The sequence below is a fragment of the Sycon ciliatum genome, chromosome 12 (assembly GCF_964019385.1).
Source record: "Sycon ciliatum chromosome 12, ocSycCili1.1, whole genome shotgun sequence".
Lineage (NCBI taxonomy): Eukaryota > Metazoa > Porifera > Calcarea > Leucosolenida > Sycettidae > Sycon > Sycon ciliatum.
Genome location: NC_088654.1, coordinates 28,397,551 through 28,412,525, shown reverse-complemented (window position 1 = coordinate 28,412,525; position 14,975 = coordinate 28,397,551). Strand labels below are relative to the sequence as shown.

The following is a 14,975-nucleotide window of genomic DNA, read 5'->3' as shown; positions in this document are numbered from 1 at the left end:
AAGCACTCTGAGTACTTGGCAGGTATGCACCTAGCTCCAGCACTTCTCCAAGGCGCAAACCAACAACCTTCCAACTTGGAAGGCTCAGGTTCGGAAAGGTCCAAGAGGGGAAGGAAAGCGCAACGAAGAAGAGCACGAGCGACGCATCACGGCAACAAAAGAATGCCGAAAGTTACTGGATGATGACGAAACTAGTAAGACTATTGGACATACCGGCCTTACTACAACTCGACGACGCAAAGCAACAGACCACCCAACTTGGGAGGCTCAAGTTTATGCAATAAACGTAGAAAGAGGAGCTAAGCGAAGACGAATTGTGACAAACCGAAACGTCAACATCCTACTGAACTCCACTATCATGTATGATGGACTAGTTATGTACAATAACAAGTAGTTCCACACGACGTACGTTTCGCCGTATAGGTCATGACGGCTCATCAGGTGTGCAATATTTAACTCGGATGGTGAGCCAATTAAATTATTGTGAAAAGAAGAAGGACAACATGTTACGAGTTATGACCAACTGTCCACCAACGTAACCAGATCTTATACAGTCAGCGAGTGCGACAAAATGGCACAAAACTGAGATCATTAATTTTATATCTCAGACTTGCTGCAAAACACTCATGCCAATGACGACTATTTGCTCAGGTGACGGTAGGTCAGACACAGAGCTATTGAAGTCCTGGCCGGCCGCCTGCCATTCGGCGAACGTGAACGTCTTCTTGCCGCACTGCACACGGAAGTTTGCCTGGGGTGAGTAGTGACGGTTGTTCCTTGTTTGGAAGACGTGCTGTGCGAGGGTTTGCGGGTCACATTTGTACAGCGTGTAGAAGACACCATCGGGCGTGAAGCACTGGTTGCCAATGTAGTACTGATCGGCAAACTCACCGTTATCATCACACTGACAGGCACGCTTGCCAGCCGAACGAGCGGGTATTCCCGGATAGACGATGACATTGCCCGGTCCGGTCATCTTGTCGTGCCCTAGGTATGCCTTCACTCCGCCAAACACCATAAAGTTACCACTGTTGTTGTAGTACGCCGACCCGTCATCGTGGTCAATAGACCAGCGGCCTGCGTAGCCATTGATGATGAAGTTCTGCGTGATGTGATTCGGCGCTGGCACGATACTTGGCGGCCCATCGGTACACTGTGCTGGCGTGATGTAGGGTTGTCTATCCCAGCTGTTAAACATACCATGGTCATCGGTCTCACGCACCATGTTAAAGATCAGGTTTCCGCGCAGGAGAGTGTCACCGCCAAAGCCATCGTTGAAGTTGATACCAGCGCGGGGACCGTTATAACAGACATTGTCTACGAACATGTTCCCGCAGGCTAGCGCCTGGAAGTAGCAGGAGACTTGCTTGCCGTACATACCGAAATCGTGGATGTGATTGTTGCTGATGAGATTGCGGGCCGGGTACGAGGGCTGCATGCCGTCCATCATACCCGCACGCCCGACCGCCACGACGGCACTGTCGCCTGTCAGTGTGATCTCGTTGTGCGATACGGTGCAGTTGCGTACATACTCGGACAGGAAGATAGCGTTGCCGCCGACCGCGTCAAACGTACAATTCGTCACCGTACAGTCCGAGGCGTCTTGAATGAAGAACGCAGCGTTGCGATGTATGGACCAATCACCGCCCGACGGCACCTCGTAGTAATCCAGAAACGTGGTACGCGTTTCAGTGAACGTCAGACCGGCAAAGTGGATGTTCCTGACGGGACGTGAGGAACCGCTGCCACGTAACTGCACTAGACTGGAGTGCTGCGGAGCAATCACTTCAGCATGCTGCAGATCAGCACATTGTGTGGCGTTGGGGTAGAAATAGAGTGTTGATGTGTCTGTGTCCAAAAACCACTCTCCCGGCGAGTCCAACTCCTCGGCTATGTTCTCAACGTAGTAATGATTCTTACCAGCATTTCCACCGCGCGCTTCTTGCCAACCACCGTACTTGAAATACAGCTCGTGTTTCTTTGTATTCACGCTGTCAAGCTGTACGTATGTATGAGCACACACATGTGCAGTCACACACACATGTTCACACACACACACACACACACACACACACACACACACACACACACACACACACACACACACACACACACACACACACACACACACACACATACACACACACACACACACATACACACACACACACACACACACACACACACACACACACAGACACACACACACACACATACACACACACACACACACACACACACACACACACACACACATACACACACACACACACACACACACACACACACACACACATACACACACACACACACACACACACACACACACATACACACACACACACACACACAGACACACACACACATACACACACACACACACACACACACACACAAACGTGCACCCACACACGTGTACACATGCAGCCAACGGATTCAGACACAGTTTCTGACGGAGACACTGAGTTTATTGTGAGCTGCTTTCCCATTTCTCACCCTGGATCATGATGAACAGGCAGTCATAACATCTAGCCACATACTATGACAACAAAGTACATGTACCGTATCCGACATAGAAATCCGTTGAGAAGTCAAGCGGCCACCACGGGACGTTGGCCTTGCAGCCGCAAGCACTGCACTGCTGTCCCATTTTAACAGAGTATGGGCGTGAACTACAGTGCGTGTGAGCGTTAAAACGCAATGAGGCGCCGGCCCCGGTCATCCCATTAAAAGCAATGAGGCCGCCGGCCCCGGTTATCCCATTGAAAGCAATGAGGCGCCGGCCCCAGTCATCCCATTGAAAGCAATGAGGACGCCGGTTCCGGTCATCCCATTAAAAGCAATGAGGCGCCGGCCCCGGTCATTCCATTGAAAGCAATGAGGCGCCGGCCCCGGTCATCCCATTGAAAGCAATGAGGCGCCGGCCCCGGTCATCCCACTGAATGCAATGAGGGCGCCGGCCCCGGTCATCCCATTGAAAGCAATGAGGGCGCCGGCCCCGTCATACCATTGAAAGCAATGAGGCGCCCCCCCCCCTCCCCCGTCATCCCATCGGATTTCAATGTCCACGGCAGTACCAGCAAGGATGTGTGTTTTGACCGCACCGGATTTGGAAGTCTACGCAATCAATGGTCTTTGGAATTCGCAATTGCGTTCGCAGTCCTGACTTGCCGAACCCAAATGCGACCCAGTCCAGCGATGCCATACAACAGCGGGTTATATATCGACCCTGCCCCAAGGGCGGCTGGAATAGGGAACCCAGGAGCAACACCCATATCGTTTAGCGTTACAGGCATGCGTGTCCCCTCCCTCTACGCTAGACTCCCTGGTCTTGACCGGCCGTGGCAGTCTGACATATTCCTGGTCTTGACCAGCCGTGGCAGTCTGACCGATTCCTGGTCTTCACCAACCGTGGCAGTCTGACCGATTCCTGGTCTTGACCAACCCTGGCAGTCTGACCGATTCCTGGTCTTCACCAGCCGTGGCAGTCTGACCGATTCCTGGCCATGACCAACCGTGGCAGTCTGACCGATTCCTGGTCTTGACCAACCGTGGCAGTCTGACCGATTCCTGGTCTTGACCAACCGTGGCAGTCTGACCCATTCCTGGTCTTGACCAACCATGGCCGCCTGACTGATTCCTGGTCTTGACCAGCAGTGGTCGTCTGACCGATTCCTGGTCATGACAAACCGTGGCAGTCTGACCAAGTCCTGATCTTGACCAGCCGTGGCAGTCTGACAGATTCCTGGTCTTCACCAACCGTGGTAGTCTGACCAATTCCTGGTCTTGACCAACCGTGGCAGTCTGACCGATTCCTGGTCTTGACCAACCGTGGCAGTCTGACCGATTCCTGGTCTTGACCAACCGTGGCAGTCTGACCGATTCCTGGTCTTGACCAACCATGGCCGTCTGACCGATTCCTGGTGTTGACCAGCCGTGGCAGTCTGACTGATTCCTGGTCATGACCAGTCGTGGTCGTCTGACCGATTCCTGGTCTTGACCAACCGTGGCAGTCTGACCGATTCCTGGTCTTGACAAGCCGTGGAAGTCTGACCGATTCCTGGTCTTGACCAGTCGTGGCAGTCTGACCGATTCCTGGTCATGACCAACCGTGGCGGTCTGACCGATTCCTGGTCTTGACCAGCCGTGGCAGTCCGACCGATTCCTGGTCATGACCAACCGTGGTAGTCTGACCGATTCCTGGTCTTGACCAACCGTGGCAGTCTGACCGATTCCTGGTCTTGACCAACCGTGGCAGTCTGACCGATTCCTGGTCATGACCAGTCGTGGTCGTCTGACCGATTCCTGGTCATGACCAGCCGTGGCAGTCTGACCGATTCGTGGTCTTGACCAACCGTGGCAGTCTGACCGATTCCTGGTCTTGACCAGCCGTGGCAGTCTGACCGATTCCTGGTCTTGACCAACCGTGGCAGTCTGACCGATTCCTGGTCATGACCAGTCGTGGCAGTCTGACCGATTCCTGGTCATGACCAGCCGTGCCCGTCTGACCGATTCCTGGTCTTGACCAACCGTGGCAGTCTGACCGATTCCTGGTCTTGACCAACCGTGGCAGTCTGACCAATTCCTGGTCTTGAACAACCATGGCCGTCTGACCGATTCCTGGTGTTGACCAGCCGTGGCAGTCTGACTGATTCCTGGTCATGACCAGTCGTGGTCGTCTGACCGATTCCTGGTCTTGACCAACTGTGGCAGTCTGACCGATTCCTGGTCTTGACCAGCCGTGGAAGTCTGACCGATTCCTGGTCTTGACCAGTCGTGGCAGTCTGACCGATTCCTGGTCATGACCAACCGTGGCAGTCTGACCGATTCCTGGTCTTGACCAGCCGTGGCAGTCTGACCGATTCCTGGTCATGACCAACCGTGGTAGTCTGACCGATTCCTGGTCTTGACCAACCGTGGCAGTCTGACCGATTCCTGGTCTTGACCAACCGTGGCAGTCTGACCGATTCCTGGTCATGCCCAGTCGTGGTCGTCTGACCGATTCCTGGTCATGACCAGCCGTGGCAGTCTGACCGATTCGTGGTCTTGACCAACCGTGGCAGTCTGACCGATTCCTGGTCTTGACCAGCCGTGGCAGTCTGACCGATTCCTGGTCTTGACCAACCGTGGTAGTCTGACCGATTCCTGGTCATGACCAGTCGTGGCAGTCTGACCGATTCCTGGTCATGACCAGCCGTGCCCGTCTGACCGATTCCTGGTCTTGACCAGCCGTGGCAGTCTGACCGATTCCTGGCCATGACCAGCCGTGGCAGTCTGACCGATTCCTGCCCATGACCAACCGTGGCAGTCTGACCGATTCCTGGTCTTCACCAGCCGTGGCAGTCTGACCAATTCCTGGTCTTAACCAGCCGTGGTCGTCTGACCGATTCCTGATTATGACCAACCGTGGCAGTCTGACCGATTCCTGGTCTTGACCAACCGTGGCAGTCTGACCGATTCCTGGTCTTGACCAACCGTGGCAGTCTGACCGATTCCTGGTCTTGACCAACCATGGCCGTCTGACCGATTCCTGGTCTTGACCAGCAGTGGTCGTCTGACCGATTCCTGGTCATGACAAACCGTGGCAGTCTGACCAATTCCTGATCTTGACCAGCCGTGGCAGTCTGACCGATTCCTGGTCTTCACCAACCGTGGTAGTCTGCCCAATTCCTGGTCTTGACCAACCGTGGCAGTCTGACCGATTCTTGGTCTTGACCAACCGTGGCAGTCTGACCGATTCCTGGTCTTGACCAACCATGGCCGTCTGACCGATTCCTGGTGTTGACCAGCCGTGGCAGTCTGACTGATTCCTGGTCATGACCAGTCGTGGTCGTCTGACCGATTCCTGGTCTTGACCAACTGTGGCAGTCTGACCGATTCCTGGTCTTGACCAGCCGTGGCAGTCTGACCGATTCCTGGTCTTGACCAGTCGTGGCAGTCTGACCGATTCCTGGTCATGGCCAACCCTGGCAGTCTGACCGATTCCTGGTCTTGACCAGCCGTGGCAGTCTGACCGATTCCTGGTCATGACCAGCCGTGGCAGTCTGACCGATTCCTGGTCTTGACCAGCCGTGGCAGTCTGACCGATTCCTGGTCTTCACCAGCCGTGGCACTCTGACTGATTCCTGGCCGTGACCAACCGTGGCAGTCTGACCGATTCCTGGTCTTGACCAACCGTGGCAGTCTGACCGATTCCTGGTCTTGACCAACCATGGCCGTCTGACCGATTCCTGGTCTTGACCAGCAGTGGTCGTCTGACCGATTCCTGGTCATGACAAACCGTGGCAGTCTGACCAATTCCTGATCTTGACCAGCCATGGCAGTCTGACCGATTCCTGGTCTTCACCAGCCGTGGCACTCTGACTGATTCCTGGCCATGACCAACCGTGGCAGTCTGACCGATTCCTGGTCTTGACCAACCGTGGCAGTCTGACCGATACCTGGTCTTGACCAACCGTGGCAGTCCGACCGATTCCTGGTCTTGACCAACCATGGCCGTCTGACCGATTCCTGGTCTTGACCAGCAGTGGTCGTCTGACCGATTCCTGGTCATGACAAACCGTGGCAGTCTGACCAATTCCTGATCTTGACCAGCCGTGGCAGTCTGACCGATTCCTGGTCTTCACCAACCGTGGAAGTCTGACCGATTCCTGGTCTTGACCAACCGTGGCAGTCTAACCGATTCCTGGTCTTGACCAACCATGGCAGTCTGACCGATTCCTGGTGTTGACCAGCCGTGGCAGTCTGACTGATTCCTGGTCATGACCAGTCGTGGTCGTCTGACCGATTCCTGGTCTTGACCAACCGTGGCAGTCTGACCGATTCCTGGTCTTGACCAGCCGTGGCAGTCTGACCGATTCCTGGTCTTGACCAGTCGTAGCAGTCTGACCGATTCCTGGTCATGACCAACCGTGGAAGTCTGACCGATTCTCGGTCTTGACCAGCCGTGGCAGTCTTACCGATTCCTGGTCATGACCAACCGTGGCAGTCTGACCGATTCCTGGTCTTGACCAACCGTGGCAGTCTGACCGATTCCTGGTCTTAACCAACCGTGGCAGTCTGACCGATTCCTGGTCATGACCAGTCGTGGTCGTCTGACCGATTCCTGGTCATGACCAGCCGTGGCAGTCTGACCGATTCGTGGTCTTGACAGACCGTGGCAGTCTGACTGATTCCTGGTCTTGACCAGCCGTGGCAGTCTGACCGATTCCTGGTCTTGACCAACCGTGGCAGTCTGACCGATTCCTGGTCTTGACCAGCCGTGGCAGTCTGACCGATTCCTGGTCATGACCAGCCGTGGCCGTCTGACCGATCCCTGGTCTTGACCAGCCGTGGCAGTCTGACCGATTCCTGGCCATGACCAGCCGTGGCAGTCTGACCGATTCCTGCCCATGACCAACCGTGGCAGTCTGACCGATTCATGGTCATGACCAGTCGTGGCCGTCTGACCGATTCCTGGTCTTGACCAACCGTGGCAGTCTGACCGATTCCTGGTCTGGACCAGCCGTGGCAGTCTGACCAATTCCTGGTCTTGACCAGCCGTGGTCGTCTGACCGATCCCTGGTTATGACCAACCGTGGCAGTCTGACCGATTCCTGGTCTTGACCAACCGTGGCAGTCTGACCGATTCCTGGTCTTGACCAACCGTGGCAGTCTGACCAATTCCTGATCTTGACCAGCCGTGGCAGTCTGACCGATTCCTGGTCTTCACCAACCGTGGTAGTCTGACCAATTCATGGTCTTCACCAACCGTGGCAGTCTGACCGATTCCTGGTCTTCACCAACCGTGGCAGTCTGACCGATTCCTGGTCTTGACCAACCGTGGCAGTCTGAACGATTCCTGGTCTTGACCAACCATGGCCGTCTGACCGATTCCTGGTGTTGACCAGCCGTGGCAGTCTGACTGATTCCTGGTCATGACCAGTCGTGGTCGTCTGACCGATTCCTGGTCTTGACCAACCGTGGCAGTCTGACTGATTCCTGGTCTTGACCAGCCGTGGCAGTCTGACCGATTCCTGGTCTCGACCAGTCGTGGCAGTCTGACCGATTCCTGGTCATGACCAGCCGTGGCAGTCTGACCGATTCCTGGTCATGACCAGCCGTGGCAGTCTGACCGATTCCTGGTCTTGACCAGCCGTGGCAGTCTGACCGATTCCTGGCCATGACCAACCGTGGCAGTCTGACCGATTCCTGGTCTTGACCAACCGTGGCAGTCTGACCGATTCCAGGTCTTGACCAACCGTGGCAGTCTGACCGATTCCTGGTCATGACCAGCCGTGGCAGTCTGACCGATTCGTGGTCTTGACCAACCGTGGCAGTCTGACCGATTCCTGGTCTTGACCAGCCGTGGCAGTCTGACCGATTCCTCGTCTTGACCAACCGTGGCAGTCTGACCGATTCCTGGTCATGACCAGCCGTGGCAGTCTGACCGATTCCTGGTCATGACCAGCCGTGCCCGTCTGACCGATTCCTGGTCTTGACCAGCCGTGGCAGTCTGACCGATTCCTGGCCATGACCAGTTGTGGCAGTCTGACCGATTCCTTGTCTTGACCAACCGTGGCAGTCTAACCGATTCCTGGTCTTGACCAGCCGTGGCAGTCTGACCGATTCCTGGTCATGACCAGTCGTGGTTGTCTGACCGATTCCTGGTCTTGACCAACCGTGGCAGTCTGACCGATTCCTGGTCTTGACCAGCCGTGGCAGTCTTACCAATTCCTGGTCTTGACCAGCCGTGGTCGTCTGACCAATTCCTGGTGATGACCAACCGTGGCAGTCTGACCGATTCCTGGTCTTGACCAGCCGTGGCAGTCTGACCGATTTCTGGTCATGACCAGTCGTGGTCGTCTGACCGATTTTTGGTTATGACCAACCGTGGCAGTCTGACCGATTCCTGGTCTTGTTCAGCCGTGGCAGTCTGACCGATTCCTGGTCATGACCAGTCGTGGTCGTCTGACCGATTCCTGTTCTTGACCAGCCGTGGCAGTCTGACCGATTCCTGGCCATGACCAACTGTGGCAGTCTGACCAATTCCTGGTCTTGACCAGCCGTGGCAATCTGACCGATTCTCCGCCATGACCAACCGTGGCAGTCTGACCAATTCCTGGCCTTGACCAACCATGGCAGTCTGACCGATTCCTGGTCTTGACCAGCCGTGGCAGTCTGACCAGTTCCTGGTTTTGACCAACCGTGGCAGTCTGACCGATTCCTGGTCTTGATCAACCGTGGCCGTCTGACCGATTCCTGGTCTTGACCAACCGTGGCAGTCTGACTGATTCCTGGTCTTGACCAACCGTTTCAGTCTGACCGATTCCTGGCCACATGACAACTCCCCGCTACATGTCCAACCATTGGTCCCCCCCTCTCCCTACCCCTCCGCTTCAAACCCATCAAATTCCAAGCGTCTTGAGCGTCGGTGACCGAACAGGAGATAGAGATTGCCATATAGGCAGATGGTGTCACGATATGAATAACCAGGTGTCACCATACCGTAAAAGTTCGCAAATATGTACCTGCCTGAAAGAAATACCCCCTTCATTCTTTTGGCTCTGTCTGTTGAAGTCAAGTCAAGCCCAATAAACATACTGCCCGAAATAAGTACCGGTACGGTGCTCACATGCAGCACGTAGCATGCACATCTACATGAAGATGACTTCTCCACTACACACAAGTCAGGTCCGAAAGTTAGTTCGTGCCCGAAAGTCAGTACCCGCCCGAAAGTTAGTACGGGTGTGGTCACTAAATTCGAAAGTAAATACGTACTTATTTACGGATTTTACGATATTCAGACCCGCAAACACTGGCTACAAAAGCACTGGGCATGCCACATGACTCATCATTGATGACATATTGCGTATTAAAGCAGGTCACATAGCCAATCATTAATGACATCACGCGTAAGCAGCTCACATGACAAACCATTGATGACATTACATGCAATCAGGTCACATGACAAATTCCCGTTAGATGTCCAACCATTGATGACATCATACATAAGCAGGTCACATCACTAACCCATGTGACGTTATAAGTAATCAGGTCACAGGACGGCTCACCTGAAACATCCAGTTTCCCCAGTACTGAGTGTGGAACATATGAACAACGCCGGTACTGGGATTACTCCACGATGCCGTCCTGTTGGCCATCTCTGCGCCGTATTTGATTCCATTTGGCCGATCACGGTACGGATCGTTCCAGAATGAGTAGACGGGCTGAAATCCGGGCACACCGTCTAGAGCAGAGTACGTATGATAGTGGAACGATGGCCAGTGATCATCACCAGTGACATGATGTGGACGAACTGGTTTATCCACACTTATCATCGTGTCACTGGGTGAGGGTGCTGCTGCTGCTGCTGTCTGCAGTGTCGAGTGCGAGTGGAGGTCTTGAGAAGCGTCCAGATCTTCCGCCACGCTACCGTCTATAATGTAAAACAAGTCACACAACCAGAGAGAATAGCAGGGGAATGGAGCTGGTATCAATGCGTTCTATAGGATAACGAGATTTTCATAATTAACAGTTTGTGTGAGACATGGCTGGAGGTTGAGTTTTCCACATCCACAGAAACACCATCACTCTCTATGTATCAATGCACAGCTGCAGAAACACCATCACTCTCTATGTATCAATGCACAGCTGCAGGAACACCATCACTCTCTATGTATCAATGCACAGCTGCAGGAACACCATCACTCTCTATGTCTCAATGCACAGCTGCAGGAACACCATCACTCTCTATGTATCAATACACAGCTGCAGGAACACCATCACTCTCTATGTATCAATGCACAGCTGCAGCAACACCATCACTCTCTATGTATCAATGCACAGCTGCAGGAACACCATCACTCTCTATGTATCAATGCACAGCTGCAGGAACACCATCACTCTCTATGTATCAATGCACAGCTGCAGGAACACCATCACTCTCTATGTCTCAATGCACAGCTGCAGGAACACCATCACTCTCTATGTATCAATACACAGCTGCAGGAACACCATCACTCTCTATGTATCAAGACACAGCTGCAGAAACACCATCACTCTCTATGTATCAATGCACAGCTGCAGAAACACCATCACTCTCTATGTATCAATGCACAGCTGCAGGAACACCATCACTCTCTATGTATCAAGACACAGCTGCAGGAACACCATCACTCTCTATGTATCAATGCACAGCTGCAGAAACACCATCACTCTCTATGTATCAATGCACAGCTGCAGGAACACCATCACTCTCTATGTATCAAGACACAGCTGCAGGAACACCATCACTCTCTATGTATCAATGCACAGCTGCAGAAACACCATCACTCTCTATGTATCAATGCACAGCTGCAGGAACACCATCACTCTCTATGTATCAATGCACAGCTGCAGAAACACCATCACTCTCTATGTATCAAGACACAGCTGCAGGAACACCATCACTCTCTATGTATCAAGACACAGCTGCAGGAACACCATCACTCTCTATGTATCAAGACACAGACGTAGCTCCTAAAGCGGAGGGAGGTGAGTTGATCAGACCCACCAAAAAGTGATCAAAGACCTAAAATCCTATTCGCTGCACCCATGAAGCGAGTATTGAGATTACAATAGATACAAATATGTGTTGACGTCGTGTTATCACAGTCTTTTCCTCAGTTCTTGTTATGTTCTCCTTGCATTGACAATTCATTTTGATTCTACATGTATAAAGATAGGTGCTGAGCCGTGTAGCATTTTCTTCTGGTATCGGGTTCGGGTAGTTTTCTACGGGTACCACGGGTACCTGATCGGGTAATGTTTCCATGGTAACACCACAATGCACCCCTTCCCTTTCACACTGGGTAGACTTGCAGAGTATGCACACATGTACTGTACATGATGTCATCTGCGACTTTGGGTTTTCGGGTACTATTCTGTACCCGTCTACCCGAGGTCCTCACGGGTAGGACCGGTACCCGACTACCCGTGCACATCTCTAATACAGATATCGAAACCCAACAGTGGCGTGCCTAATGCTTTTGAAGCCAGTGTTTGCAGGTCCGCATACCATGCCACCCGCTTTTCACGCCATATTATACCAATCTCTATCACCTGTCAGGCCGCCAACGTTCATGACGCTTGGTATTTGATTGATTTGAAGCAGAGCGGGAACCAAGGTATGATAAGCAGTACAGTTCAACAATTCACAGTTCACGTGACACTCGTCACACAATGTACTGTGATAACAAGGCTGAGGTAGATTGCATCCGCTCTGGCACATCCAAGTCACCGCCAGTCATGACCCTGCTCAGGGAGCTGTTCTTTGTGTGCACCGGCTTCAATTTCACTGTCACTGCTGCTCACATTGCTGGCCAGTCTAACTGCATTGCCAATTCGCTGTCTCGTTTCCGCATTGAGGAATTCCGGCGTCTCGCGCCAGCTGCTCAAGCACAACCAGACCGAGCAGTGCTGCCATTCCAGTCGATGTAATACAACCTGGACATACAGGTACCGATTATTATTGCTAAATTGCCGTATTGAGAAACTGCGTTGGATTTCATCCTCCGCATGCCTGTCATAATCCATCTCGTGCCTTAATCACTACTGTCTTGTTCTTAGCTCTCGTGCATCTTAAACCATTTGACTGGTTCCGACGGGATAGCTCCACTAGGAACCAACTCTCCCTTCCTCTAGCCCGCTCTTCTGCCTTGCTACACTCCCCCCTTTTCAATGGCTATTTGCATTGGCTTAAGCTGCACCAGGAGACAAAGGGCAATTCTACTTTAACAGCATTCAGGAACGCCTTGCTTTACAAGTAGACCACAATTTTGCTCCATATTTGCTTCTTTTCCTTTCCTTTTTGACTTCTTAGTCTTTTCCTTGTTAGGCGTGGTTGGCTATAAAAACCCTGCAATCGCCACGCAAAGTGGTCATTGGCTACCCCAGCCATGTATTTCTTGGAGTAAAATAAATAAATAAATAATCCATGTCTTGCCTTAATCACTTGTTCTTAGCTCTCGTGCATTGGCGGTGAACGCTTGCTGGGGTGCGGTGTGCTGGTTTTCTGGGAACAGCTTCCTTCAACTGGTTTCTTTGCTGCTACTATCTCTGCTTAAAATTGCATACTATTGGTCGGCTGTTTGCGACGCCAATCAGTAGTCATTGCACCCGGTCGCGGGTACTATTGCCGCACAAGTATGAGCGATTGCTTTGGCCGTTTGCGAACGCCAATTGCTTCACCCTGGTTGGCTGTTTGCAACGTCGATCAGGAAACTTTGCACCCGGTCGCGGGTACTGCTGCGGCTCAGTCATGAGCGATCACTTCGGCTGTTTGCAACGCCAATCGCTTCACCAGTTGATCGAAACCAGCACACTGGTGTACCCCAATTATCCTTGTGCGGTGTTGTGAGAATACGTGGGTATGCATGCAGCTTTGCTCTGTGACTTTCCATTGCATGTAGTCACTCGGCTCTCCCATTTCCTATACACTGCTCTGATGCATTCCGGTGCAAGCGCTAAAGTAAAGTTTTGTTGGAGTTCAAAGATACATGCTACTGTCTCCGCAACTGCATAATATCTTTACAGCACAATACCACTATGCATCACACAGTACTTTTGCCACACACACACACGCACGCACACACGCGCGCACACACGCGCACACACACGCACACACACACACACACACACACACACACACACACACCGTGACCTTTTACACAGACCACACTTCACCATCATAGCGAGTACGGGTACTTACCGAAGGTTGTATCACCAGATCACCGAGCTGATAAACTGCTGTTCAATCCCAGTCGTATGCCTAACAGAATGTCGACTTTACGGGGCCTGTGACGAAATGTCCACTATCGGTCACATAGCCAGTGGAATGTGGACTGTACGGAATTTATCAAACGAAATGTCCATTCCCTGTGACATTCTCAGCAGAATTTTGACCGTACGGAACTTGTGACGAATTGTTCAGCAACGTTGTGTCGACAGTTGCGTTCCGGTTAGGCCACAAAACTCAGCCTGCCTCGGCGGTACAAACATTGTTTTACCATCTCCAGCTGGTGTTCTACTCTCGACTGTTTGAAACACTAGGAGATAATTGAGTATAGCCAGTCACGGTGTTGTTAGGTAACTGCTGGAATCCACAACTAACGTAATATCACTTGTAGCTGCATGTAGCGGACATTGCAGACCATGTCACATAGAAGGTCACCTCCACACAACAAGAGAGACGGACTCAAACACACAAACCATGTAAACTGGAAAGATGACTTCAACAATTTTGAGTCCTAGGGGTCAAACGGGTGTACCTTTAACTAACGAACGGGTAATTTTCTTAACGGGCGGGTTAACGGGTACCCTTTAGCAGCCATGTTTAAGTTTTTGCGCAATTTTCACATAAATCAAGATTTTAATTAATCTGTTCTCGGGTTGCATTTTGATATCACATTGTGATTCGCAAATCGATTGGTGCCTGATAGTCGCAGGAGTGGATCTACTAGGTGCGAAAATGCAACAACAATGCAGACATCCAGCGTGGAGTTGTAAATAATTGACTCTCGCCTGGCATACACGATCCCAGGAGTGTTGCTTCGTACTGACTGGTTCATCAAAATCCAAACGGGTACCCTTATACTCACGGTACCTGAGGTTACCGGTCGGGTACCCGGGTACCCGGTACACCCCTTTGACCCCTAATTTTGACTTTGCCTTCAGACTCAGATTCAGTCAGAGCACATCATCTGATTGAGTCGTGTCTTGCCATGTAACACGTAATGTGAGTGAAGTGTGAGAAATTGAGGTGTGCTCGAGTAAGTGAAGCGTGTAGATCAGGGAGTCGTATTGGCTTTTACGACTCCCTGGTGTAGATCTACCACAGAGCAGCAGCTGAGCTCGAGTGAGCTAAGTGTGATCGACAAAGCTGAGTTGGAGTGAGCGAAGTGTGAACCACAGAGCTGAGTTGGAGTGAGCGAAGTGTGAACCACAGAGCTGAGTTG

At 52.2% G+C, this 14,975-nt stretch overlaps 1 protein-coding gene across 1 annotated transcript; it reads right to left on the bottom strand.

Moving 5' to 3' along the window:
* Positions 1-406: 406 nt before the first annotated feature.
* On the bottom strand, positions 407-10,426 carry LOC135828309 (uncharacterized). Its single transcript, XM_065340760.1, has 2 exons — positions 10,053-10,426; positions 407-1,999 (listed from the first exon to the last, which is right to left on the bottom strand). Exons 1-2 carry the CDS (start codon positions 10,317-10,319, stop codon positions 605-607), a joined length of 1,662 nt encoding a protein of 553 aa, XP_065196832.1. The 5' UTR covers positions 10,320-10,426; the 3' UTR covers positions 407-604.
* Positions 10,427-14,975: the final 4,549 nt, after the last annotated feature.

Bases quoted from the DNA above. Each gene is read 5' to 3' on its own strand.
- LOC135828309 (XM_065340760.1), bottom strand. From the start codon at position 10,319: ATGATAAGTGTGGATAAACCAGTTCGTCCACATCATGTCACTGGTGAT. The intron at 2,000-10,052 runs GTGAGCCGTCCT...ACATACGTACAG, and splicing joins GGGGAAACTGGATGTTTCAG to CTTGACAGCGTGAATACAAA.